At 41.5% G+C, this 26,908-nt stretch overlaps 1 protein-coding gene across 4 annotated transcripts in view; it reads right to left on the reverse strand.

Moving 5' to 3' along the window:
- The window catches only part of xirp2b (xin actin binding repeat containing 2b), a 203,308-nt gene that overhangs the window by 12,916 nt on the left and 163,484 nt on the right, over window positions 1-26,908 (reverse strand). For 3 of the 4 annotated variants that reach the window (XM_070875510.1, XM_070875511.1, XM_070875512.1), the window contains 3 exons: window positions 26,090-26,165; window positions 21,622-21,737; window positions 11,307-20,964 (listed from right to left, as the gene is read on the reverse strand). In XM_070875510.1, the coding sequence (XP_070731611.1) occupies window positions 11,307-20,964; window positions 21,622-21,737; window positions 26,090-26,165 (9,850 nt within the window). Of the gene's footprint in view, window positions 1-11,306; window positions 20,965-21,621; window positions 21,738-26,089; window positions 26,166-26,908 lie in introns of those variants that run through there. The other variant, XM_070875513.1, reaches the window with a different exon arrangement.

Below are 26,908 nucleotides of genomic sequence, written 5' to 3' on the forward strand. Positions count from 1 at the left end.
AACACCTCCTGGAAATAGTGGAGAACCAAGAGTCTAGTGAGAATGAGGAACTGAAAGAAATATTAGTAAAAAAATAGTACTGGAGAAATAAATGGGACTGAAAGCCAATAAATCCCCTGAACCTGATGGCCTACATCCTAGGGTTTTGAAAGAGGTGGCTATAGAGATAGCGGATACATTGGTTGTAATATTCCAAAATTCTGCAGATTGGAAGGTAGCTAATGTAAGCCCGTTATTTAAGAAGGGAGAGAGAAAACGGGGTCTACAGTCCAGTTAGCTTGACATCGATAGTAGGGAAAATGCTAGAATCTATTATTAAGGACGTGGTAACAGGGCACTTAGAAAATAATAATAGGATTGGGCAGAGTCAATATGGATTTATGAAAGGGAAATCATGTTTGACAAATCTGTTAGAGTTTTTTGTGGTTGTAACTAGTAGAATAGATAAGGAGGGACAGTGGAAGTGGTGTATTTGGATTTTCAGAAGGCATTCGATAAGGTGCCACACAAGAGATTATTAAACAAAATTAGGGCTCATTGGATTGGGGGTAATATATTAGCATGGATTGAGGATTAGTAAATGGACAGAAAACAGGGAGTAGGAATAAACAGGTCATTTTTGGGTTGGCAGACTGCAACTCGTGGGATACCGCAAGGATCAATGGTTGGGCCCCAGCTATTCACAATCTACATCAATGATTTGGATGAGGGGACCAAATGTAATATACCTAAGTTTGCTGATGAAACAAAGCTAGATGGGAAAGTAAGTTGTGAGGAGGATGCAAAGAGGCTTCAAGAGGATATAGACAGGCTAAGTGAGCAGATAAGAACATGGCAAATAGAATATAATGTGGAGAAATATAATGAAGTTATGCACTTTGGTAAGAAAAATAGAAAAGCAGAGTATTTTTTTTAAATGGTGAGAAATTAGGAAATGTTGGTGTTCAGAGGGACCTGGGTGACCTTGTACACGAATCACTGAAAGCTAACATGCAGTTAACAGCAATCAATTAAGAAAGCAAATGGTATGTTGGCCTTTATTACAAGAGGAGTTGAGTATGAGTAAAGACGTCTTACTGCAATTATATAGGGCCCTGGTGAGACTGCACTTGGAGTATTATGTACAGTTTTGATCTCCTTACCTAAGGAAGGATATACTTGCCATAGAGGGAGGGCAACAAAGGTTCACTATACTGATTGCTGGGATGGGGGGACACTCCTATATGGAGAGATTGAGTTGACTATCCCTATATTCTCTAGAGTTTAGAAGAATGAGAGGTGATCTCATTTAAACATTCAAAATTCTTACAAGGCTTGACAGGGTAGATGCAGGGAGGATGTTTCCTCTCGCTGGAGAGTCTAGAACCAGGGGCACCATATCAGAATAAAGGGTCGGCCATTTAGGACTGAGATGAAGAGAAACTTCTTCACTCAATGGTGATGAATCTTTGGAATTCTGTACACCAGGAGGCTGTGGTGGCTCAATCTTTGAATATATTCAAGGCAGAGATCGATAGATTTTTGGATATAGAAACATAGAAACATAGAAAATAGCTGCAGGAGTAGGCTATTCGGCCCTTCGAGCCTGCACCACCATTCAATAAGATCATGGCTGATCATTCACCTCAGTACCCCTTTCCTGCTTTCTCTCCATACCCCTTGATCCCTTTAGCCATAAGGGCCATATCTAACTCCCTCTTGAATTTATCCAATGAACTGGCCTCAACAACTCTCTGCAGTAGGGAATTCCACAGGTTAACAACTCTCTGAGTGAAGAAGTTTCTCTTCATCTCAGTCCTAAATGGTTTACCCCTTCCCCTTAGACTATGTCCCCTGGTTCTGGACTTCCCCAACATCGGGAACATTCTTCCTGCATCTAACCTGTCCAATCCCATCAGAATTTTATATGTTTCTATGAGATCCCCTCTCATCCTTCTAAACTCCAGTGAATAAAGGCCCAGTCGATCCAGTCTCTCCTCATATGTCAGTCCAGCCATCCCGGGAATCAGTCTGGTGAACCTTCACTGCACTCCCTCAATAGCAAGAACATCCTTCCTCAGATTAGGAGACCAAAACTGAACACAATTTTCCAGGTGAGGCCTCACCAAGGCCCTGTACAACTGCAGTAAGACCTCCTGCTCCTATACTCAAAATCCCTAGCTATGAAGGCCAACATACCATTTGCCTTCTTCACCACCTGCTGTACCTGCATGCCAACTTTCAACTTTCAATAACTGATGACTGATATTGAGGGAATCAAGGGATATAGGGATAATGCAGTAAAGTGCAAGAAGATCAGCTGAGTTCATGATCAGATCAGCCATGATCTTATTGAATGGTGGAGCAGGTTTGAGAGCCGAATGGCCTACTTCTGCTCTGAATTCTTATGTTCTTATGTAACCCCCTCAAGATGTCTGCGCTCCTCTAATTCTGCCCTCTTTGAGCATCCCTGATTATAATCGCTCAACTATTAGTGGTCTTGCCTTCTGTTGCCTAGGCCCTAAGCTCTGAAATTCCCTCCCTAAACCTCTCTGCCTTTCTACCTCTCTTTGCTCCTTCAAGACGCTCCTTAAAACCTACTTCTTTGTCGAAGCCTTTGGTCACCTGCCCTAATTTCTCCTCGTGCGGCTCGGTGTCAAATTTTAATATAATACTCCTGTGAAGCGCCTTGGGATGTTTCACTACGTTACAAACGCTATATAATACAAGTTGTTGAATATAAAACTTCAAATAAACATGTTGGCAAAACAATGGTAAATGCCACTTAACCTAACAAAGTTTGACCTAATATACTTTAGATGCAAGAATAGGATATGGGAGTATAATCTGAATAGGAAGCATTAGGGAGAAACGATGAGCTAAGAGATATAAGATGCGGATATGTAAATCATTAAAAGCTAGTTCTGAGAAATAAAGCAGGATCAATAAAGGATAATGGAATGTTGGGCTTTGCCAGAAGAGGTTTAGAATATATAATTAAGGAAAAAGTATTGCAATTATACAGAACGTTGGTCAGACCTTAGTTGAAATATTGTATTCAGCCTTGGATTATGTTATCTTAAGAAGGATATACTGGAGAAACTCCAGTGATGATTCACCAGGATGACATCTGGGAAGAAGGGACTGAGTTATGTTAAGAATCTGGGGAAACTTGGGTTACATTCTATGGAAATAAAGAGATGAAGGGGTAATCTGATTTAGGTGTTTCATATTGTGAAGATAATTGGCAGGGTAGATAGGGAATGATTCCTTACAGGGAAACTGGGTGGCACAGTGGATTAGATCTTGGCCTTTCACCTCTGGGACCTTGGTTCAAATCCATGGATGGGATGAAAGTCTCTTCTGTCTACTGCTCATAAGGGTGCTACATGAAATTAATGTGGGAAGCATCAATCTAGTTCCTAAGAACATAAGAAATAGGAGTAGGTCATTTGGCCCCTTGAGCCTGCTCCACCATTCAATAAGATCATGGCTGATCTGATCCAATTCCCTGCCCGTTTTCCATAACCCTCGACTCCATTAATGTTCAAAAATCTATCTCCACCTTAAATATTTTCAATGAACCAGCTGCCATAGCTCTCTGGGGTAGAGAATTCCGTAGATTCACGATCCTCTGAGAGAAGACATTCCTCCTCATCTCCATTTTAAATGGGAGACCGCTAATTCTGAAACTATGACCTCTTATTATAGATTCCCCCATGAGGGAAAGCATCCTCTCTGCATCTACCCTGTCAAGCCCCCTCATAATCTTATATGTTTCAATAAGATCACCTCTCATTCTTCTAAACTCCATTGAATATAGGCCCAACCTGCTCAACCTTTCTTTATAAGACAATCCCTTCATCTCAGGAATCAACCTAGTGAACCTTCTCTGAACTGCCTCCAATGCAAGTATTTTGATTCCTTAAATAAGAAGACCAAAATTGTACGCAGTATTCCATGTATGGTCTCACCAATGCGCGTAGAGTTGTAGTAGGACTTCCCTACTTTTATACTCCATCCTCCTTGCAATAAAGGTCGAGGGCCTGCCTGAACTTGGTCAAAGCCAAGGGCCGCCCAAGTGCCACCCAATGGACCGCCGAGAGACCTGGCGGTACTTTGCCAAGAAGATTCCTCTAAAAGGTATGCCAGTACCGTACGACGGCAAAAAAACAACTTACAGCATGAATCTGGGCGACAGCAGGTGGGAGCTCCCAATCTTGGCAGCAAATACAATCCTCACCAAAGTGCCACTGAGGATTGAGTGGGGCCCAGGAAGGGGGGGGGGGGGTGCACATAGTAATAAAAATTTACACCCAAAAAAAGAACACTGGAAGATCTTCAGGGGACACCATGCACATAAATCGCTGGAAAAAAATGAATAAAAGAAGTTCACTAACCTTTTTTTGCAGGTCTTCTTACTTACCGTTGGGGTTAGACCTGCCTTCACGTAACGGTCCTTCCCCCTGCTGCCGCCGACTGCAGCCCACACCAATCTGGTGGCTCGGCGGGCAGGAGGAGACTTACGCGCCTTGCGTACCAGTGGCCATCAGTGGGCGGTTCCCAACTGTCCTCCCCTCCTGCTGGCGGAAGGCCTCCATGAAAATGGCACTGAGCGGGGACCGCCCAAAAAACTCGGCAGCAGCCGGGGGCAGTGGGCAGTAAGGCCACCAATTTCAGGCCCCAACCTTCCATTTACCTTCCTAATTACTTGTTGTACCTGCTTGCTAACCTTTTGTGTTTCATGTACAGGGATGCCCAGATCCCTCTGTACCGCAACATTTTGTAATCTCTCTCTATTTAAATAATAATTAGCTTTTTTATTTTTCCTACCAAAGTGGATAACCTCACATTTTCCCACATTATACTCAATCTGCCAAATTTTTGCCCACTGTCTTAAGCCTACCTTTATACCTTTGCAGATTCTTTGTGTTCTCTTCACAACTTGCTTTCCCCCCTATCTTTGCATCATCAGCAAATTTAGCTACATTACACTTGGTCCCTTCATCCAAGTCATTAATATAGGGCTCAATTTTCCCCAGTGATTTGCGTCATTTTTTTAGTGGCAGGCCACTTTCTTTGGCCTAAGTTAAAAAACCCAAGTTCCCACAGTCAATTTGCACCAGCATAACTCAGTTAGTTACAATTTTGTTAGGTACGTTTTTTTTTCCAGCGAAAGGGTCGTAACCTGTCACCCACACCAATTCTGGCCAGTTAGGCATGTTTGGCCAGCTGAGAGTTACTCCAGTTCTTCTTCGGCTAGCGTATGTGGCCTCTGTAGAAAAACCTTCTGGTTAAAGAAATTGGCGCAGATATGGAAATCGGCGCAGGTAAGTGCAGCAGATGCCCTGACAGCAGCAGGAGAGGTAAGAGAGAGGGGAAGAGTGGGGAGGGGGGAAGCCTTTCAGGAATAGTTAGGTGCAGGGACCAGGAGGGAGGAGGCCATTTGGCCTGCGATAGGTGCGGCGGAGCAGACCGGGAGGCCATTAGGCCTGGGATAGGTGCAGGGGGATGGACCGGGAGGCCATTCAGCCTGGGATAGGTGTGGAGAGCGGACCAGGAGACCACTCGGCCAGAGCTAGGTGTGGGGGAGCGGACTGGGAGGCCACTCGGCCAGGGCGAGGTGCTGGACCGGGAGGGAGGAGGCCACTCAACCAGGGCTAGGTGCAGGACCGGGAGGGAAGTGGCCACTCGGCCAGGGCTAGATGCGGGGAACGGGACCGGGAGGCCCTACGGCCTGGGATAGGAGTGGGGATCTGCATCAGGAGGGGGGGGTGGGGTTGGACTTTAATAATTTAATGGAGGTAAGATGTTGCAATGTATTTGTGCTTGTCAAGTTGCTGCAGTGTATTTTAAGGTACTTGTGAAGTTGCTGCAATGTATTTTAATGTGCTTGTGCAGGTTGCGAGTTGGGTGTATGTTTCATTTTCCAGTCTCAGCCCGCATTTTGTCCCTGGTTACCGTGGCAACCCAATCTTTTTGGCGCAGATCAAGGCTCCACCCCCTAAACTAAAGGATAAGCTAGGCTACGCCAAAATGAAGAAATCAAATGGGGAAACATGGAAAAAAATTTTTGCCGTATTTTGGCCCCAAAAAAACAGGCGTAACTCTTCAAGTATGCAAAAGAAAGCCTTGGGGAAAATTGAGCCCATATATAGATTGTAAATAGTTAAGGCCCCAGCACTGATCACTGTGACACCCCACTAGTTACAGTTTGCCAACCTGAAAATGACCCAGTTATCCCAACTCTCTGTTTTCTGTTAGTTAGCCAATCATATATCCATGCTAATATATTACCTCCAACCCCGTGAGCTCTCATCTTGTGCAGTAATCATTTATGTGGCACCTTATCGAATGCCTTCTGAAATTCCAAATACACTGCATCTACTGGTTCCCCTTTATCCACCTTGCTCGTTATGATTTTCTAAATGTCCTGCTACTACTTCCTTAATAATGGATTGCAGCATTTTCCCAGTGACAGATGGTAGTCGAACTGGTCTATAGTTTCCTGCTTTCTGCCTCCCACCTTTCTTACATTGGTGGTTTTCCAATCCTCTGGGACCTCTCTAGAATCCTGGGAATTTTAGTAGATTGCAACCAATGCATCCACTATCTTTGCAGCCACTTCTTTTAAGACCCTTGGATACAGGCCATCAGGTCCAGGGGACTCGTCCACCTTTAGTCCCATTATTTTACCGAGTACTTTTTCTTTAGTGATAGTGATTGTTTTAAGTTCTCCCCTCCTTATAGCTTCTTGATTATCTATTATTAGAATGTTTTTGGTGTCTTCTACCATGAAGACTGATACAAAATATGTGTTCAAAGTCTCTGCCATTTCCCTGTTTCCCATTATTAATTCCCCAGTCTCATCCTCTAAGGGACCAACATTTACTTTAGCTACTCTCTTTTTATATACCTGTAGAAGCTCTTACTGTCTGTTTTTATATTTCTTGTTATTTTACTCTCATAATCTAACTTCTCTCTCTTTATTGATTTTCTAGTCATTCTTTGCTGGTTTCTAATCATATCCCAATCCTCTGGTTTATCACTAATCTTTGCAACATTGTATGCCTTTATTTTCAATTTGTTACCATCCTTTACTTGCTTAGTTAGCCACGAATGGTTCATCCTTCTCTTATCGGCTTTCCTTCTCACTGGAATATATTTTTGCTGAGCGTTAATGGGCATGAGCCTACAGCCCTGATAGGCTTGTCTAAGTAACATGGCCAAAGAAGGAATGGGTGGCAAAAAATTGGAAAAATGCCATACTGGTGCAGTAGGGGTGCCCTTCTGAGATTGGGGCAGAGTCACATTGTTCCAATTGAGGGAGAGCTTTATTCTGCATATAGCCATACCTCATCTGGAAGTACCTGAACCCGGGGTACCTGAAATGGAAAATCCTCCATTCTCAGCACCAAAATACCTCACCTTGATGAGCACAACATTTTTTTAAAGAATAAAAATGTAATGACTTTCCTCTAGTTAAGAATCCAAAACAAAGGGGCATAATCAGAGTTTGAGCTATGCCAGTTAAAAACAAATTCAAGAAAACAGCTTCTTACAAAAGTGTGAATATGCCCCAGAAGATCATGGGCTAGAACCTCCACTTTTGTGCTTATCGCCCAAAAATGGGCATTATATCTGGCATGGGCGTTAAAAAAGGGTTTTCAGATCACCGGCTTCTTGCCCATTCTCAAAACAACTAGTTTCCATTTTTGAAAATGGGCGTTACCGCGAGCGATATCAAATGGGCAGTAGCGTTGAATTTTTTTGACCGCCTGCCATAAAGTGTCGCCGTCCTTAGCAACAGCATGGCAAAGCTCGATTCCCGCGATTCAGGAGGTCAAGGGTCATCATGACATGCGCAGAAGAGGAGATAGAGAGAGAGGGAGCTCAGAAGCACTGAAAGCGTGTGTGGCTGTGGTGTGTGCTTGCCTGGCTGTTGTGGGAGGCACGAGGGAGATTCACCAGTAGCAAAAAGCCTACTAAGCACCAAGAACATAGTTGGCACCGAGTTTTTGTCGAACAAATGAGATATAACATGGAAGGGATGGAGGAGGCCCTGGAGCTGGTAGCCAGGAACACTGGTGGCAGAGGGCTCCCAGTGGTCCCGGAGCGCGGCACTGCACCCCAAGGTGCTGCACCCTCATTGCCAACCACAAATGAGAGCCAGCAGCAATATCTTGCTTCTGACTCAGAGCACGTTCCCACCTCAGGAACGCCCTCTACCGTATCAATCCAAGCAGCGCTTCGGCCGTCACCTACCCGCCCCCGCTGCAATGAAGCATCGCGTGAGGACCTCCTCGGCCAAACGGCTTGGAGTCAGGAGGGGAAGGGGTGGAGGTGGGGAGGAGAAACGGGGTGGTGGGGGGGGGGGGGCGGGGAAGGGTTGGTTTGTACAGAAATACTGATGATTTCAGACTAATGTTCAGTTTAAATATTTTTTATTTAGTAGCACATTGGCTCAATTAGCTACACCACTACATGCTAGTGATTCCTTTATATCAAAGAGTATAATCACACTTAACTTTAATCAACTTAAACTCGAACTGTCACCAAGGTGATGCCCACCATTGAAGTATCACCTGCACATCCAGCAGTGTGTCAGCCTTGTAAATAACACCAACGTTCTTTCAGACAAAACGATCATTGATGAACTCCTGACGTAAGGCTCTTGCAGCTATCATGCCACCACGGGCCTTTCATGTGGTCTACAGGGGGGCGGGGTCATGGCCTCAGCGTCAGCCTGATTGTCTGGGCCGATGTCAGAGTCTGCCTCCTCGTCCTCCTCTTCCTCTCTCTGGTGAGATCGACTGTCAGACTCATCAGGCAATTCTAGGCCCCTCCTGATAGCCAGGTTTGCAGCATGAAGCACACCACCAAGAATTTAGCTACCTGCTCAGGGTGATATTGGAGCTTGCCTCCTGCATGGTCCAGGCATCTAAAGCGCTGCTTCTGCACTCCAATGGTTTTCTCCACAATATTGCGAGTTGCTCTGTGGCTCTCGTTGTATCGCCTCTCGGATTTGGTGTGGGTGTCACGCAGGGGTGTCATCAGACAGGTGGCGAGGCCATATCCTTTGTCCCCAAGCATCCAGCATTGACCTTGTGGTTGATTGTTAAACAAGTCAGATACAGTGCTCTCATGCAGGATGTGAGCATCATGGATGCTGCCCGGAAATTGAGCATTCACTTCCAGTATAATTTTCTGGTGGTCGACAACCAGTTGGACATTCAGGAGTGAAATCTCTTGTGGTTCCTGAAAACCTCTGCATCCTGAATAGGTGCCCGCATCGCGATGTGCGTACAGTCTATTGCTCCCTGCACCTTGGGGAAGTTTGCAATTCTGGAGAATCCTAGAGCCCTCTCACTCTGTGCCTCCCTGGTCATAGGGAAGTTGATCAAGTCCCTCCTGCGTGCGTACAGGGCTTCAGTGACCTGTCTAATGCAGTGATGTGTGGCATGCTGAGAAAGTCCGCAAATGTCTCCAGCTGTGGCCTGAAAAGAACCCGAGGCGTCGAACGACAGTGCCACTGTGACTTTGACATCGACGGACAGTGCAGTTCTGATAGTGCTGGCAGGCTGCAGATCTGCCCTGATCATCTGGCATACCTCAGTGATAACCTCTTTGTGGAAGCGCAGCCTCCGAAGGCAGGTGGTGTCGGGCAAGTCGAGGTAAGAATACTTCTCCTTGTACTTGCGGGGGGTGTAACGTCTGGTCCTCCTCATCTGTTTGTCACTTCTTACATTGGGCACATAATACAGTGGAGCATTCCTTTGGCAATGTCGCGTCTGCTGCATGTGATTGGTCACCAAGAGAGGTTGAGAAAGGACAGGCCCCATTGCAGTAGCTCTCTGTTTTCCACCGACTAGTCACAAACAAGGAATGCTCCGACAAAGACACCTCTTCAATTCCAATCGGTCAGAGTATGGTCAAGATGTTTTTACAGATGTTCACATCAACTCCAGTGACCTGCAGAGTACATCCGAACTTCGCTGAGGTTGAAGCAGAGCAGCCTTTTAAAGGACGCGACATGTGATCTAAAACATGGCATCCGTAACACTGTGATTCATTCTGGTTAGTTCCACTTTTTCTGGGCGTTTTTTGGGGCGAGCGATATTGTGGGCGATATGTGTGCGAGGTGGTGAAATTGACGCAGGGCAATCTCATGGCCGCTAGTTTCGATAAATATGCTACTTATGACAAAAAAGAGTGGGCGGGCGTTAATATTGAATCTCGGTTTTAAATCAGTGCGGAAATTAACGCTGGGCGATATTAAGAGCATTGAATTCCCCATTCTGCTGATTCCGCCCAAAAAAAGTGGGCGGGTGGTAATATTTTTTCCCAGCGTTAAGCACATGGGGAAAGTAACGCTTGGTGATAAGTTTCCGAAAAATGCCCGCCTCGTTCCATTCTGTGCCAAAATGGGCGATATATGGGCGTTTTACATCATTTCAGTGGTAAAATGGGCATTAAGTGGGCATTAAGCATGCAAAAAAAGTGGAGGTTCTAGCCCTAAGAGTGTAAAATCGTGTTTAAAAGGAACTTTTAATTTATTAAGGGAGAATGCGCAGGGAATTGGGATAAAAAAGATAGAGCTGTCATAGCTAACAAAATGTGCATGCTTGATGCACTACTCCTGTTCCTATCCTGATTACCCCATTCTGTACGAAGCTCCACTGGTACCCCAGAGGTTAGATTTTAAGATCTTTTTCCTCACCTTAATATGTCTCCATAGCCTCCTCCCTCTCTGTCACCGTGATCTCCTCCAGGTATGTCCTTTTGCATATTCACCATTCTTCTAACACTGGCATACTTCTTGTACCTTACTCCCACTGCTCTATTATCAGCAGCTACTCTTTCAGCAGCTTCAATCCCACCCTACGCACCTCTGCCTTGTCACCTCCATCTTGCTTTCAAAAGCCTCCTAAAAACCCTCCTCCAACCATACTTTCACCCCATCTAAACTGTTCTGAAAGCACTCTGTAAAGATATCTCTCTGTAAGTTAGGAATGCTATGGAAATGTAAATTGTTGAATTTGCCACTCAGAAGTGATCCAGTTAGCCTTACAAGTGGAAATATTTATCCTATGGCATTATTACCTCAATGTCAGTACCTAAGAAATCTCATTTGTTTTAGTTTAGTATTAGTATCAATGTTCACATTCATCACAAGAAAAGTGTGATGATTGTAAAATAGTACAGCAAATCAGTAAAGAAAAAAATAGATTAGTAATAATTCCATTACAGTTTTGATCTCTACTACATTGGGGTTATTAATTTCATTGCTTTTTATATTTAATCTTCATGCTAGTCATGCAGATTACCAGTCAATGCCGTATGTTCCTGAAGTACATCTTCTTGCCACATAGTTTCACTGGTGTCTGAGATTTTGTAACCAAGACTCCTGAAGACACGTTCACTTTCCTGCCATGTCTTTTGAAAATTCTTCAGCAATTCTTCAGGTGTGTTATCAGCTGATATATCTAATATCTGTCCAGAAACTACATCTTCATAAGTGGGTGGTGCATGCCTGGAATCAATGCCTGAAAATATTTCAGAGTGCTGAATGCTAGTTCTTGAGCCAGTTGCTTCAGATTCAAACTCATCCACATGTGCAAGTTGCTTATTAATTGCTTCAGGATATAGCATGGATTGTGTTGATGTCTTCATTCCTTCCTTGACTTTATGAGAACGTTGAGATTTTTTCAGAAGTTTTCCATCTCCCTGGGGATTTTCAGGACTAATAGCTTGTCCAGAAATTTCAAACACAGGCTTGACAGATTTCATATCAAAAGTTGGGATTTCCTCAAACACAGTTTTTTTCCCAAAGTGATCATCTTCATCATCACTTCCTAATCTTTCAGTGATTATGACCGGCTCCTTTTGAAAATAAATAGTTTTATCTGGCATTTCAAATTTATGAACAAGTTCTGAAAGATCCACTTTTGGCATTGGAACTTTCTGCTTGCTACCAGCAGACTCAAACTCTTCTGTGTCAGAGCCCAAACGTTCTGGAATATCTATGGGATCCTTACGCATATACACTTTGTTTTCTTCTGACCTTCTTGCCTCTTCAAACATTTCTGCTATATCCTTAACCGTAACAGACACGACAGGAGATTCGGGATTAGGTAATGTATTTGTAACTGGTGTTTCAATCTTTAATTGACGTCGAAGAGTTGCTGGTGATGGAATAATTTCCGACCTTTTTTCTGCTATCGGAACATGTGTAGACTGCGTAGATTGTGAAATTCCCTGTGACAGTTTTGCTGTAGTATCTTTAAGTTTGGCAAGCTGATCATAACGTTTAGCTCTTGGTGGAGAGGGTGATGTTGAAGATGTGTGAACTCTAGATGTTGGCATCTCTGAGCTGCATATCAATAGTGGAGGTGTCGGTGTAGTTTCCCATTGGACTGGGGATGGTGTACTATATGCTTTGTGAGAAAGTGGTGGAGAGGGAACAGTTCTAAGAGGTGATTCTGTGCGCCTTGCTGTAGACTCAATAGTGATGTAAGAAGGGGATGGTGACGGCATTCTTTTTGCTGGAGACTGAGCTCTCTGCTCTGCAAGTCTAATTTCACTCAACTGTTCCTTTTTACTTTCACATGCTTGCTCTTCTACATTGCTTTTTCCTTGTTTATCTAATTTGCAAGAACCAATGCTTATCTTGGATATCTTCTGTGAAGGTGCAGTACAACCAAACGTTCCTTTTTCAGGTTTTAAACCAGACATAGAAATAAATGCTTTTTGTATTGATTCATCAAAATATGCAAGCTTTAGCAATGCATTCTGTTTAATCTGTGTTAGTTCTCTTTTCACCTTTTGCAAATCATTCCCTTTGGTAACCTTCATTGGGAATCCATGGCCATCTGTAATCCATTTAGGAACCTTTTCCAAAAAGGCTTTTATTGCATTTAAATCTATGTTGTCATTCTCTTTTTCAAACTGAATCAGTCTGATCAAAATGTTTTGCAGTTCCTCACGCTTTCGGTAACTATCACTAATTTCAACATAAAGTCTTGCCGCATCTTTATCAAATTCCTTTTCATGAACAGCAGTATTCCCACTTTCTTTGTTCGCCTGTTTTATATCCTCCATGTGAGCAGGGACCAGCCCTTGCTTATTACCTGCATTTCTTACATAACAAACTTGTTCTTCCTTTGCCTGAAAGGAATCCTGTTGAGTTTTATATTCAACCTGATTTTCTGAAATTACAATTTCCTTCCAATCAAGGTGTTTTTGCACATGTGCCTGTTCGCCTAAAGGCCTTTGATTAATTACTTGCATTGCTAAATCACCTTTCTGCTGATCTTGTTCTCCTTGAATTTTTGGAAATGCTTCTTTCTGAGCCTTAACATGATGCTTCTGCATTTTTTCACTCTTCACTTCTTTGTACATGGCCCCCTTTTCCTTCTTTTGTTGCACTTTCTGGGTTTCCTTTAACTTAGCTGTATATGATTGTTGATTATGCTGTTGTGCCTCTTTCTTATTTTTTACTTGATTTTGTGCCATATTTGTTGCAAGTGTCTGCGAAAGAGATGTTTTTTCATTGTTCTGAACATTAATGTCACTTGCTGATTGGTAATATTCACCCAAATGATTATGCTGCTGAACAATAATGTTATGCTGCTCTTGCTCAGCCACATCCACATAGTCATTTTGTTTTAGTTGGAACTGTTTAATGGCAGTTTTCTCTTGATTTTTATTTTCTTCCAGTTTTGAAATATGTTTTTGCTTCTTTTTGTATGACAGTGCACTTTCTTTCTTTTCTTGCACTATTTGATCCCCTTTAGGTAGTTGAATAGTTTTAATCTTAAATATTGGCAGAGAAATTGACTGAGGTTTTAGATGACTAGGTTGCTCATGTACTTTTTTGTGCACCTCTTTGTGTTGTTTAATAGTTTCCAAGCCAATATCTTTCACTGAATCTTTAAATGCATTAAATATCTCTTCCTTATTACTCATTTCATCTGAAGAGTATTTTAAGATACGGTGCAGTTGCTCTGAAGCAGATATCACTGCTGACTTTGCGGAAGCAGAAGACATTGTTTTTGTGGACATCTGATCTTCTGAAGCAGTGGGCACTGTTGGTTTTGGATAATCCTGATGTTTTGTGCCACTGGACACTGCTGGTTTTGGATAAACATGATGTTCTGAAGCAGTGGACACTGCTGGTTTTGGATAATCCTGATGCCCAATAGTGGACACTGCTGGTTTTGGATAATCCTGATGTTTTGTGGCACTGGGCACTGCTGGTTTTGGATAAATTTGATGCTTTGCAACAGTAGGCATATTTTCTGTTTCTGTTACCTGACTAGCTGGAGAAGTCAGATAATCAGCAGCTGATGTGACAGTTGGGAAAACTGAAGGCTTCATTGTATTTTCGGATCCTCCTTTATCTGGGCTTGTCGATACTTCTGCCACGGGCTTCCCCATATTTATAGGCCAAACCATTTTAGTTGCTTTATTTTTTTCCATTTCTTCTCTCTCTTTCCTGTATTTTTCTTCAGCTATCATTAAAGGAGTTTTAAATTTCCTGGCATAAGGTTTAGGTTGTGGTTTTGCTGTTTCAGTTTTGGGTGAAGGATCTAGTGGCACAAAAACTTTGTTAACAGCAGAAGGACCCTGTGCTTCTTTTTTCTGTGGTAGCTTTTGAACAGGCCTTATTACAGGTTGAGGGGGTGATGATTGTATAGCTTGTGGACATGTTGAATGCTGAATAGGTTCATGTTCTTTTTCTTGTGAGGGTTCATGTTTCTGCTGTTGAATATCTAGCTTTGATGATGTGGAATCTTCAGCTATAATTACATTTGGCTTTGAAATGAGTGGTACTTTCTTCTTCAGTTGTTCTTTTGGTTTGATAGATTCAAGGTTTGGCATTTTCGGTAAAGACTGTAACTTTGATGCCTTAATAACAAGTTTCCTTTGGTGGGGAGGTGATTGAGGAAGGGATGGTGGTAATGGTAGTAAATTTAACTCAGACTGTATAGGAGATGGAGGAAGATAGCCCGCTGTGAACTTTTCCTGGACAAGAGTTATAGTAGGAGTAATAGGGGGGGAGGGCGGAGGAGGAAGAGGAGAAGGAGGGAGTTCAGTTTCATACATCTCTGATTTTATCTGGACTAATGGTGGTGGTGGTGGTGGGAGAGGAAACATTTGACCATCTTCTTCTATATGTGAAGGAGGAGGAGGAGGAAGCAAAAGATCAGCATCAGAGGACAGCGGGGCTGGTGGAGGTGGAGGTGGAATTGGAAATTGAACCTCTGGCATACTCTTTCTGTTCATTTTTACGTGGCTTAATCCCTTCTTTCTAGTATTTTGAGTTTTAATGTCCATCTTGTTTGTAGACGTCCTTAATTTTTCTAATGAAGTAGTTCCAGATTTGATCTTAGGTGCAAGTCCTTTATTTATTATCTGGCTACGGTCATCGACAGTTTTATGCAACTCTTTGATACTTTTAATTTCCTGTTTACTTTTTACATCATGTTCCATAATTGACGGAGATGCAAAAGTCTGAACTGTTTGATTGGATACCTGAGCAATTTCCTGAAGAGTACTCGTGCCCTGAATGGTTTGAGAGTTCATGACTTGTGCAACTGCTATATTGGCTCCTGTACAAATCTCAGTATCTGGCATTTCAATAAGATCAGTCGTTCTTGGTGGCTGGAAGGATCTCTGACTATCTGCTGAGACTGAAACCATATGTTTAGCTGTTTGTCTGTCAACTGAACCAAAGTTTTCTTTTACTTTGTGTGCATTATATTTTTCATCTGTAGATTTGATTCTGGTTGCTTGTACACTTTGAACACCAATATGTTTAGATGTGATCCTGGTACTGTGCACATCTGAGATTTTCTTTACGTCTTCCTTAAAAATGTCATAAGCATTATATTGATGTTGCTTATCAGGTGGTAAGAGAGATTGCACTTTCTCTTGTATATCACTTTTCACTGAATCATCTGCTTTCATATTAACCTTTTTAGTACCCTCATGTTGTTCAACATTGAGTTTTGTCCGTATCATTGTGTTAACATTTTTTGTAATATCCATCTTACTTTGTTCTTGAGCTGCTAAGAGAGTTTTTACGGAGTCATGTGCAGCTCCTTTATGGCCAATACCCTTTGCATTAGGTATCTGTTTCTGGCCTTCCTGGTGGATTTTAATAGTATTTTGAACAGCTCCTGCTCCACTGGCCTGGGGTTGAACCTGCTGTTGTGTTGGCTCCAGTAGATCTTGGATAGTAGCTTTTACATCCTCTTTATTGCTCATTTGATATGGCACTGCTTTTTTTTCAGAAGCTGTTTCCAATAAATTTCTCACTGAGACTTGGAAATCAGCGTTCATTATCACTTCTTTTTCAACCTGCTTCAATTTGCTTTGCGCTTCTTCCAAATATTTGGAAGTAAACTGGAGGTCACCATGCATCACATCTTCCTCGACTGCTTCAGCTCTGGTATTTACTGACTTTTCTAGAGAATCTAGAGTGCTTTTAATGTCTCCTGGAATAACTTCAAACTTTTCAATATATTTTTTCTGAGATTTTGCTTCTTCAAGAGATTTTAGAGTTGCAGATAAATTACCTCGTACAATCTGTTCCTTCTCTACCAGTGTAGGCTGATTTATGGCCTGATTGAGTGAATCCAAAGCTGTTCTTAAATCGCCTCCTATGATTTCTTCTTTTTCTACATTGGCAGATATATTTTGCCTTTCTGCCATAAAAGCCAGCACTGCATTTTGGACATCACCAGATAAAATTTCAGACTCTGCAACTGTACGTTCAATTTGCATTTGCTGCTGCTCAAGCATTTTTTTGGCACCCTCAACATCTCCATGTATTATTTCCTCAGACTCCTGTTGAACTACAGCAGTCTCATCAGTCTCTTGCTGAAGTAGTTTAAGATAATCTAATGCTCCAGACTCAATACAAGTTGTGTAAAATTGAACATTTCCTTTTTCAGTGTCATTTAATTTAACTTTCTGTGAAAGTTCACTGCTCTGAGAAGTAGCTATAAGCTTATCAATTGCAGCTTGTATATCACCTTTTATAACTTCATCTTGTTTAACTTTAGTATCATCTGTTCTGTTGAGAAGAGAATAAACTGTCATTCTAACATCCCCTTTCTCACTCTCTTGAATCAGTATACCCTTTTTTGAAGAGTTGTCACGACGTAAAAGATTGTTGATAACTTGCTGAATATCACAACCAATTATTTCTTCTTTTTCTACATTAATATCTGTTGTCCTCTTCAAAAGCTGTGCTGTTGTCAAATGGATATTGCCTTTTTCATCATGGTCGACAGTGATTCCCTTTTCTGTAGATTCTCTTTTGGATAATAATTCCATCATTATGTTTTGGAGATCTCCTCTGACAATCAGTTCTTTTTGTATCTCTGGGGATGTTTGGTTCAATAGTTGATATTTTGCCATTCTGACATCTCCAACCTCATTTGCTTCAATGAGGATTCCTTGGGATTGGAGAATTTTGCAATCATAAAGCGATTTAAGGGTTTCTTCAATATTTTTTCCTACTATTTCTGGCCTTTCTACTGAACTTTCATTGAATTGGTGCAATGGTGTAGTTTCAAAAAGCCAGGTCGTAGTTTTGACATCCGCTTGTGGAATATCTTCTTGAACTATTTTTATATTTGGATCATTAATTTCCTGTATGCTATCTAATGGTTGTTTTTCAAAAAGCCAAATGGCCTGTTTTACATCTCCTTTTTGTACATCTTCTCGTCCAACTGTCTCAATCTTTTTATATTCTGAATCTTCCCCTTTTATCTCATCAATGGTATGCGATTCAAAAAGCCAAGTGGCAGTCCTTACGTTACCATGCTGAATTTCACTGACACTTACTGTTCTAACATATTTCTGATCAAGATCTGATTCAAATAGTTGAGTACTTGATCTCACATCACCACCTTGTACATCGCAAACTGTCTTGAGGATTACTTTCTCATGATCTGCTATTTTGTCCAGTGGCTGTGTTTCAAATCTCCAACGTGCAGAAGTAACATCTCCTTTTTGAATATCCTCCTGCGTCACAGCTTTGATGACATATACTTCATCAGTTTCTTTAATTAAATCTAGTGGCTTAGTTTCAAATAGCCACCTGGTGCCCCGCACATCTCCACTAATCACTTCCTCTTTCCGAACAGTCGTTACTTCATGATAATATCCTTCCTTATCTTTGATGGCATATAGTGGCTGAGTTTCAAAAAGCATAGTATAGTTTTTAACATCTCCTTTTTCTATTTGTTCCATATTACATTTTTTGAAGTCTGTAGTTTCTGAAGATTCTTCCTTAATCTGATCCAGTGAATAGGTCTCAAATATGAAACGCCCTTTACCAACATCCCCACCCTGAACATCTGTGATTGTGTGGAGAATCTCTCGTTCTTCAGAGTTTTCTTTTATAGCATCTATTGGATGGTTTTCAAAAAGCCAAGTGCAATTAATAACATTACCTTTCTGAATATCTTCTGCTGTCATAGATCTGATTTGTTTTAATACCTCTTCTGAACTGGAGTTAATCAAATCAAGAGACTTATTTTCAAAGATCCACTTCTTCCGAGATACATCTCCTGATTGAATATCTATTTTAGTTAGCCGCCTAAATTCTTCGTCCTTCTCCCCTTGTATATTTCCCAGAGATTCAGTCTCAAACAGAAAGCGGGCCATTCGTACATCACTACCCTGGATGTCTTCCCGCTGTATTGTACGCATTGTTATAATGGTTTCTGAATTATCTTTTATTGCATCTAAAGGTTGAGTTTCAAATAACCAAGTACAAGTTTTTACATCCCCTTTCTGGATCTCATCTACTTCATTTTTATTATCTACTTTTTCATAGAGAGCATCCATTGGCTGTGTCTCAAACAACCATCTGCAGGTTTGAACATCTCCTTTAACATCATCACGTTGCTTTGTTACAATTTCTTCATCTTCTACATTGCTAAAATATTTGATGGCATCAAGTGGCTGTGTTTCAAAGAGCCACTTAGCTGTTTTCACATCACCAGATTGTATTTCTTCTTTTGATATCCCTTTGATGATTTGACATTTTTGAATACTTTCATCAAACTGATCAATAGGGGTTGTCTCAAACATCCATCTGCATGTTCGAACATCACCCCTCACAATTTCTTCTCTCCTCACAGTTTTAACCTCATGATAGTGTCCAGCACTATCTTGAACAGCATATAGAGGAGTTGTTTCAAATAAAGTTCTATTTGACATTACAGCACCACTAGTCACACCATCCACTTGAATCTTTTTAGATTCATCAATGTAACTTAAATTCATAGTTTCAAACACCTGTCTGTAATTGCTTACATCACCTTTTTTGATTTCTTCTAGCTGAATTGATTTTGTATATTTTTCTTTCTCCTCCCCAATCATCTCAAGTGGTTGGGTCTCAAAAATCCACGTTTGGTGTCTCACATCCCCTTTTTCCTCTTCAGAGGCAATCACATATTTAAGCTTTCCTACATCTGGGCTGTCCTTTAAAGCATCCAAGGGAACAGTCTCAAACAAATGTTTTGTTGAACGCACATCGCCTCCTATTATTACTTCAGTTTCTGTAGGTCTTGCATTGTCATTGTCTTTTAGTGAGTCAAACTTTTGGGTTTCAAACATCCAGCATTGTCTGCTAACATCCGCACCTTGTATTTCTTCTTTATAGTTGACAGATGTGTCTGTTTCTAACTGTTCTTTGATGCTGTCTAGGGGATGTGTTTCAAACAACCATTTAGCCCTGTTCACACCACCTTGAATAACTTCCTCCCTAGAGATACCACATACAACCTTAATACTTGAAACATCCTTATTAATCACGTCTAAAGGTTTTGTCTCAAACAGCCAGCGTGCAGTTCTTACATCTCCTCTTTCAATCTCTTCTCTTTTGACAGTTTTGATTTCTAGCACTTGACCAGACTGGTCCCTAATAACATAGAGGGGTTGAGTTTCAAACAACTTTGTTGTTTTCTTCACATTTCCTTTAATTTCTTCAACTTCCGTTTTCAGATGCAGGAAGTTCACTTCATCCACTGAATCCAAGTGCCCAAGTGTATCAAGGGGCTGAGTTTCAAATAAATATCTTGCAGTTTTGACATCACCAGCAGTAACGTCTTGTGTGGCAGAAGTCTCTGTGGGCTGGTCACCTTCTTGGTAAATCTTATTCATTGAATCAAGTGGCTGTGTTTCAAACAACCAGGTGGCGGTGCGAACATCTCCTCTTGCTAATTCAGGAATCTTCCCAGTGGTTTCTATAGATTCAGGGGAACTTACACCAAGCATATCAATGGCTTGTGTCTCAAACATCCATGCTGTGTACTTCACATCACCTCCTGCTATCATTCCTTGTTGTGAAATGCATTTTGCATTGCTTTGGTCAGGGGATTCATCCTTGATAGAATCTAATGGTTGTGTCTCAAACATCCAGCGCATGGACTGTACCTCTCCTTTAAGGATCTCATCCCATTCTAAATACTCTCTTTCTGGGCTCACACATTTCTGGGGGCTATGACCAGTGTGTTCAAAAACATACTTTGCCTGCTGCACATCTCCCATTACATCATTATCTTTAGTTTCATTTGTCACAATCTCACTGATCTCTTGTATAAATTCCTTTTCCAGGTTCTTTCTCACCTCTGGATTGATATGTTTATACAAACGTTTCAGCTCATAAAGATTTCTTTGCTTTGAATATAGTTCCTTAGGAATGACTTGTTTTGTTGAAGAAAGAGAGGGTTCTGGAGATTGCGAAGAATAAGTTATTTCTGATGGTGTATTTAGTAAATCTGGTGGGGGAGGAGGGAATTCTTCCATGCTTCCACGGTTACTGGAGTTGACATAAACTGAAGCAGTGGTATTGTCTATTTTTCTTAATGATGTAGCTTCAGAAATCTTGCCTGTTGCTGTGGAAATGTTGGAAGTGGAAACAATAGGAGGCCACTGCATCTCTTGGAAGTTATGCTCTGTCTTAATGGAAAAGTCAATAATCATGTTGGACTACGCATTGTTTTTGTTGCGGTTTCTCAACATGCAGTTTAGAATTCTGCTTCATATCAGCCTCCATGCAATGCAATGTCAACACAACATCTTCAATATATTCCACCAAACGTTCGATTTTAGTGTCACAATGCAATTTTGAAAAAAAATTGAAGACTTTTTGTAATATTTTGTTTCTTCAAATTGCTTCTCTGCTGCAGATTTTAAAGATTGATCCCATTATTTGATGGCAGTCAGAATTAGGGAAGCCCCGTGTGTGGAAGTGATTTCTTACCTTTCTGCTTTCTTCAAAATATCCTTAATTTCTCCACAATGGTTCCTTTTCATACCTAATTGTATGACTTAGTGAAACAAAAAATACTTTACATGGGGGAAAATGATGAAAGGGGATACAATATTTACAAGATGATAGGAGGTGGAAAAGATAATGATGTGCAGCAGAGAAAATAAATGTTAAAAGAATTAGAAAAAATCAAGGCACAAAGTTAGAAAAAGTACACTTTTCCAAATGAAGCCACTGCATTTCAAATGTGCATTTCTTGTATTTATAAGTGTTACCAGTAGTCAAACACTGTTAATGGTCATCGCTGTCAACATGCACACATTCAAGAGCACACTAATATATACCTTAATCTGTTTGGTGGTGTTAGTCGCCAGTTGGGTGGGTTGGGCCGATTTTTCAAACTGCTGCTTTAACATCTGAGTGGAGGCTTTAGGCTTCTCATCTTCAGTCACTACATCCACTATTCCAATATAAAATATAAAACAAATATGTGAAAAACATTCTTGGAATAGAAGGAGAAAGAACATAAGAACACATAAGAATCAGGAGCAGGAATAGGCCATTCGGCCTGTCGAGCCTGCTCCACCATTCAATAAGATTATGGCCGATCTTCTCTCTCAACTCCATTTTCCTGCAAAAAGCAAAATACAATCTCCCCCAAACTCCCATTTGACATACCATATTTATTCTATTTTTTTTTAGCAAAATTCCTTCACAGGTACTATCAATGCCCCTTCCAGACTAACCTGCCAGAAGTCAAGCTTGAATGGAAGAAAATGTTTTAAAAGGTTTTACCCAAAAATCAATACTACACTCCCAGTTGCATGATGGTATATATCTTTAAGTCAAAGATTAGAAGTCAAACTTGTAATCCTGTCATTTAATTAACATGGCCTCCTAACACATGTCTGTAAATGTAGCATCAATATTAACTCGAGAGTAAACTTTCCTTTAACAATATAGAAGCAGCTCCCCAATACCCAGTGAATAAAGATATTTCTGACTGGTGTGGCACAAGGATATACTCAGTGAATTTCCTCTAAGCTTCTACTGCTCCCTATGTAACTTTAGACGAAACTCCATTTGCACACGTAAATGTATTTCTGCCAAGATTATGGTAGTGGAGCAGGAGAATCCCTAAGGAAATTCTCGGCGATTAAAGGTACATGTTCAACTTCTGGGATGTGCCATGTTATCTGATTCCAGTTGAGAAAGCAGTTGAACGATAAAATTAGTCTCAGTACCCTAGATTAAATGAAGGAAAATCAGCCATGGTTCTTGCTCCAGGTTGTTAGCCAATACCCTTTATTTGAATGTGAACATTTATAGATATTGGGTGAGAACAGGATCAAGCTTGATTTTGATGGTCTCTCAAGCCAAACACCCTGTCCAGGGTTAACATAGAAACATAGAAAATAGGTGCAGGAGCAGGCCATTCGGCCCTACGAACCTGCACCACCATTCAATATGATCATGGCTGATCACGCAACATCAGTACCCCACTCCTGCCTTCTCTCCATACTCCCTGATCCCATTAGCCGTAAGGGCCACATCTAACTTCCTTTTGAATATATCCAACAAACTGAACTCAACAACTTTCTGTGGTAGAGAATTCCATTGGTTCATAACTCTCTGGGTGAAAAAGTTTCTCCTCATCTCAGTCCTACATGGCTTACCACTTATCCTTAGACTGTGACCCCTGGTTCTGGACTTCCCCAACACCGGGAACATTCTTCCTGCATCTAACCTGTCCAATGCCGTCAGAGTTTTATATGCTTCTATGAGATCCTCTCTCATTCTTCTAAATTACAGTGAATATAAGCCTAGTCGATCCAGTCTTTCTTCATATGTCCGTCCTGCCATCCCGGGAATCAGCCTGATGAACCTTCGCTGCACTCCCTCAATAGCAAGAATGTCCTTCCTCAGATTAGGAGACCAAAACTGTGCACAATACTCAAGGTGTGGTCTCACCAAGGCCGTGTACAACTGCAGCAAGGCCTCCCTGCTCCTATACTCACATCCTCTTGCTATGAAGGCCAACATGCCATTTGCTTTCTTAACTGCCTGCTGTACCTGCATGCCTACTTTCAATGACCGATGTAGCATGACACCCAGGTCTCGTTGCACCTCCCCTTTTACTAATCTGGCACCATTCAGATAATAATCTGCCTTCCAATCTGTTTTTGCCACCAAAGTGGATAGCCTCACACTTATCCACATTATACTGCATATGTCCACTCACCTAACCTGTCCAAGTCATCCTGCAGCCTCTTAGCATCCTCCTCATAGCTCACACTGCCACCCAGTTTAGTGTCACCTGCAAACTTGGAGATATTACATTCAATTCCTTCGTCTAAATCTTTAATATATATTGTAACTAGCTGGGGTCCCAGCACTGAACCTTGTGGTATCCCACTGAATGGTATGCCATTCTGAAAAGGACCCGTTTATTCCCACTCTTTGTTTCCTGTCTGCCAACCAGTTCTCTATCCACGTCAATACATTACCCCCAATCCCATGTGCTTTAATTGTGCACACTAATCTCTTGTGTGGGACCTTGTCAAAAGCCTTTTGAAAGTCCAAATACACCACATCCACTGATTCTCCCTTATCCACTCTACCAGTTACATCCTCAAAAAATTCTAGAAGATTTGTCAAGCATGATTTCCCTTTCATAAATCCATCTGACTTGGACCGATCCTGTCACTGCTTTCCAAATGCGCTGCTAATACATCTTTAATAATTGATTCCAGCATTTTCCCCACTAGCGATGTCAGGCTAACCGGTCTATAATTCCCTGTTTTCTCTCTCTCTCTCCTTTTTTAAAACGTGGGGTTACGTTAGCTGCCCTCCAATCCATAGGAACTGATCCAGAGTCCATGGAATATTGGAAAATGACCACCAATGCATCTACTATTTCTAGGGCCATTTCCTTAAGTACTCTGGGATGCAGACTATCAGGCCCTGGGGATTTATCGGCCTTCAATCCCATCAATTTCCCTGACACCATTTCCTGACTAATAAAGATTTCCCTCAGTTCCCTCAGTTCCTTCTTCTCGCTAAACCCTCAATCCCCTAGTATTTTCGGGAGGTTATTTGTGTGTTCCTTAGTGAAGACAGAACCAAAGTATTTGTTCAATTGGTCTGTCATTTCCTTGTTCCCCATTATGAATTCACCTGATTCTGACTGCAAGGGACCTACTTTGGTCTTCACTAATCTTTTTCTCTTCACATATCTATAGAAGCTTTTGCAATCAGTTTTTAAATTCCCAGCAAGCTTACTCTCATACTCTATTTTCCCCCTCCTAATTAAACCCTTAGTCCTCCTCTGCTGAATTCTAAATTTCTCCCAATCCTCAGGTTTGCTGCTTTTTCTGGCCAATTTCTATGCCTCTGCCTTGGATTTAACACTATCCCTAATTTCCCTTGTTTGCCACGGTTGAGCCACCTTCCCCGTTTTATTTTTATGCCAGATAGGGATGTACAATGTCTGCCATTGCCTATCCACCAGCAACCCTTTAAGTATCATTCACCAGTCTATCCTAGCCCATTCACATCTCATACCATCGAAGTTACTTTTCTTTAAGTTCAGTACCCTAGTCTCTGAATTAACTGTGTCACTCTCCATCTTAATAAAGAATTCTACCATATTATGGTCACTCTTCCCCAAGAGGCCTCGCACAACAAGATTGCTAATTATTCCTCTCTCATTGCACAATTAAAGTAAGAATCAGCTACTTGGACAAGGTGGAGGAGAGCTGATGGGTCCTATGGAATCATACCCCAGCAATAGTGCATTCAAATGAGCATAGGAGAAAAATGGAGATATTAGGAGCATTATTCAGTATCTTTCATATACAATCAGAAATAATTAGCATTAGACATTGGCCTTTCAACTCTGGGGCCTTGGATCAAATCCATCTCAGACTAATGGGATGAAAGACTCCTCTGTCTGCTGGATCTAAGGCGCCTAGGAGTTTAGGTCATTTAATCCAGTTCCTAGTGGTCACAGTTGCAAAGCACAAAACAGCAACTAATTATCATTCCCATTCAGAAGATAGCTAGTGCAGGAAATGGATAAAGGTCACACAAGAATGGAAGCTATTCTAAGGTTGGGGCTGAGGCACATTATTAGGCAGAGTTGAGAAAGTTTTACTATGTTACAACTAATAATGTGAGTGCTTGATAGCACTGGGTGCTTGAAACGTTGAATGTTCTAATTCTCTAAGAGGGAGTGCCACTGGCCAGTCAAGCTGAAGAAATAAAGCTGTGTCAGACTCTTCAGAGAAGCTCCCACACTGGTAGGTTCCCAAATCAAAGAGTAATTGATCCCTCAGTTTCTTCCTGGTGGGGCATACTTGTAGCCCAAAATGGCATCAACGCCACTTTTTTACAGGCACAAGTATTTCTAGACCTTATAGCAACATGCCTGGCAGGAATCTTGGGGATGGGGGAAGGGGAGGGGGGTGGGGACAGGCAGAAGATGTACTATCTCTTCATCAGAATTTTCCATTCCTGCTCTGAAGTACTAGAAACCCAGTAGCGTGGGACTCAGCTCCACACTTCCATCCTAAGAAAGGGCAGAAGTTCTAGGCTAAGGGATTTTGTGTGTACATATTACCATTTTGAGAGTGAAGGGCTGTGTTAATTAGCACCAAGCTCTGGTTGTCAATTTCTACTGAATTAAATATGAGTTTGAGTCATTAGTGGTTTATGACAATTTGAAGCTGAAAGTAATTTAAGCTGAAGCATATGGCATAAATAAACCATTGCTGTGGTACTCACACGTATAATACAATTATGTGCGCCTACCATTGAAATCATTGAAGTGATTTTCAAAGTTGCTCACCATACTTGACTGATGAGTATTCTGTTCAATAACAGAGACCTGCAGAAACATATCAAGTTTACTGGTACAAAATCTATTAAAATGTTGTAAAATATATAAAATATTTCACAATCATATAGTCTAGGTATCACAGGCACTAGCTAAAGACAATTCTCATTTTTAAAGCAGTATTGTATTTTACAACACAAAAGCAAAATATTGTGGATGCTGGAACAGGAATCAAAACAGAAAATGCTGGAAATCTCAGCGGGTCAGGAAGCAAAGTTAACAGTTTGGGTCGATGATCCTTTGTCAGAACTGGAGAGTGTTTGGAAAGAAAGGATTCTTAAAGGGGCGAGGAAGAAAGAACAAAAGAGAAGGTCTGTAATAGGTTGAAAGACAGGAGAGATTAGAGAGACAAAAAGGATGATTGGGCCAAATTCAAATGGTAATGCCAGGAGTTAGAAGAACATTAGTCAAGATAGGGTGTGAATGGTGGGATCATGACCAACTGCCATTAGAAACAAGGAGAAAAAAAGAAAGAAAGAAACATGCTCTGGAAGGGGGGGGGGGGGGTGGGTGTGGGGGCGGGTGGCGGGGAAAGGCAGCCAAAGATTGGCAGCGGTTACGCTCTGAAATTGTTGAACTCAATGTTAAGTCCAGAAGGCTGTAAAGTGCCTAAATGAAAGATGAGGTGATGTTCCTAGAGCTTGCGTTGGAACAGTGCAGGAGACTGAGGACAGAGAGGTCAGAGTGGGAATGGAGTGGAGAATTAAAGTGATAGGCAATTGGAAACTCAGGGT

Source organism: Pristiophorus japonicus, chromosome 3, assembly GCF_044704955.1.
Source record: "Pristiophorus japonicus isolate sPriJap1 chromosome 3, sPriJap1.hap1, whole genome shotgun sequence".
Lineage (NCBI taxonomy): Eukaryota > Metazoa > Chordata > Chondrichthyes > Pristiophoridae > Pristiophorus > Pristiophorus japonicus.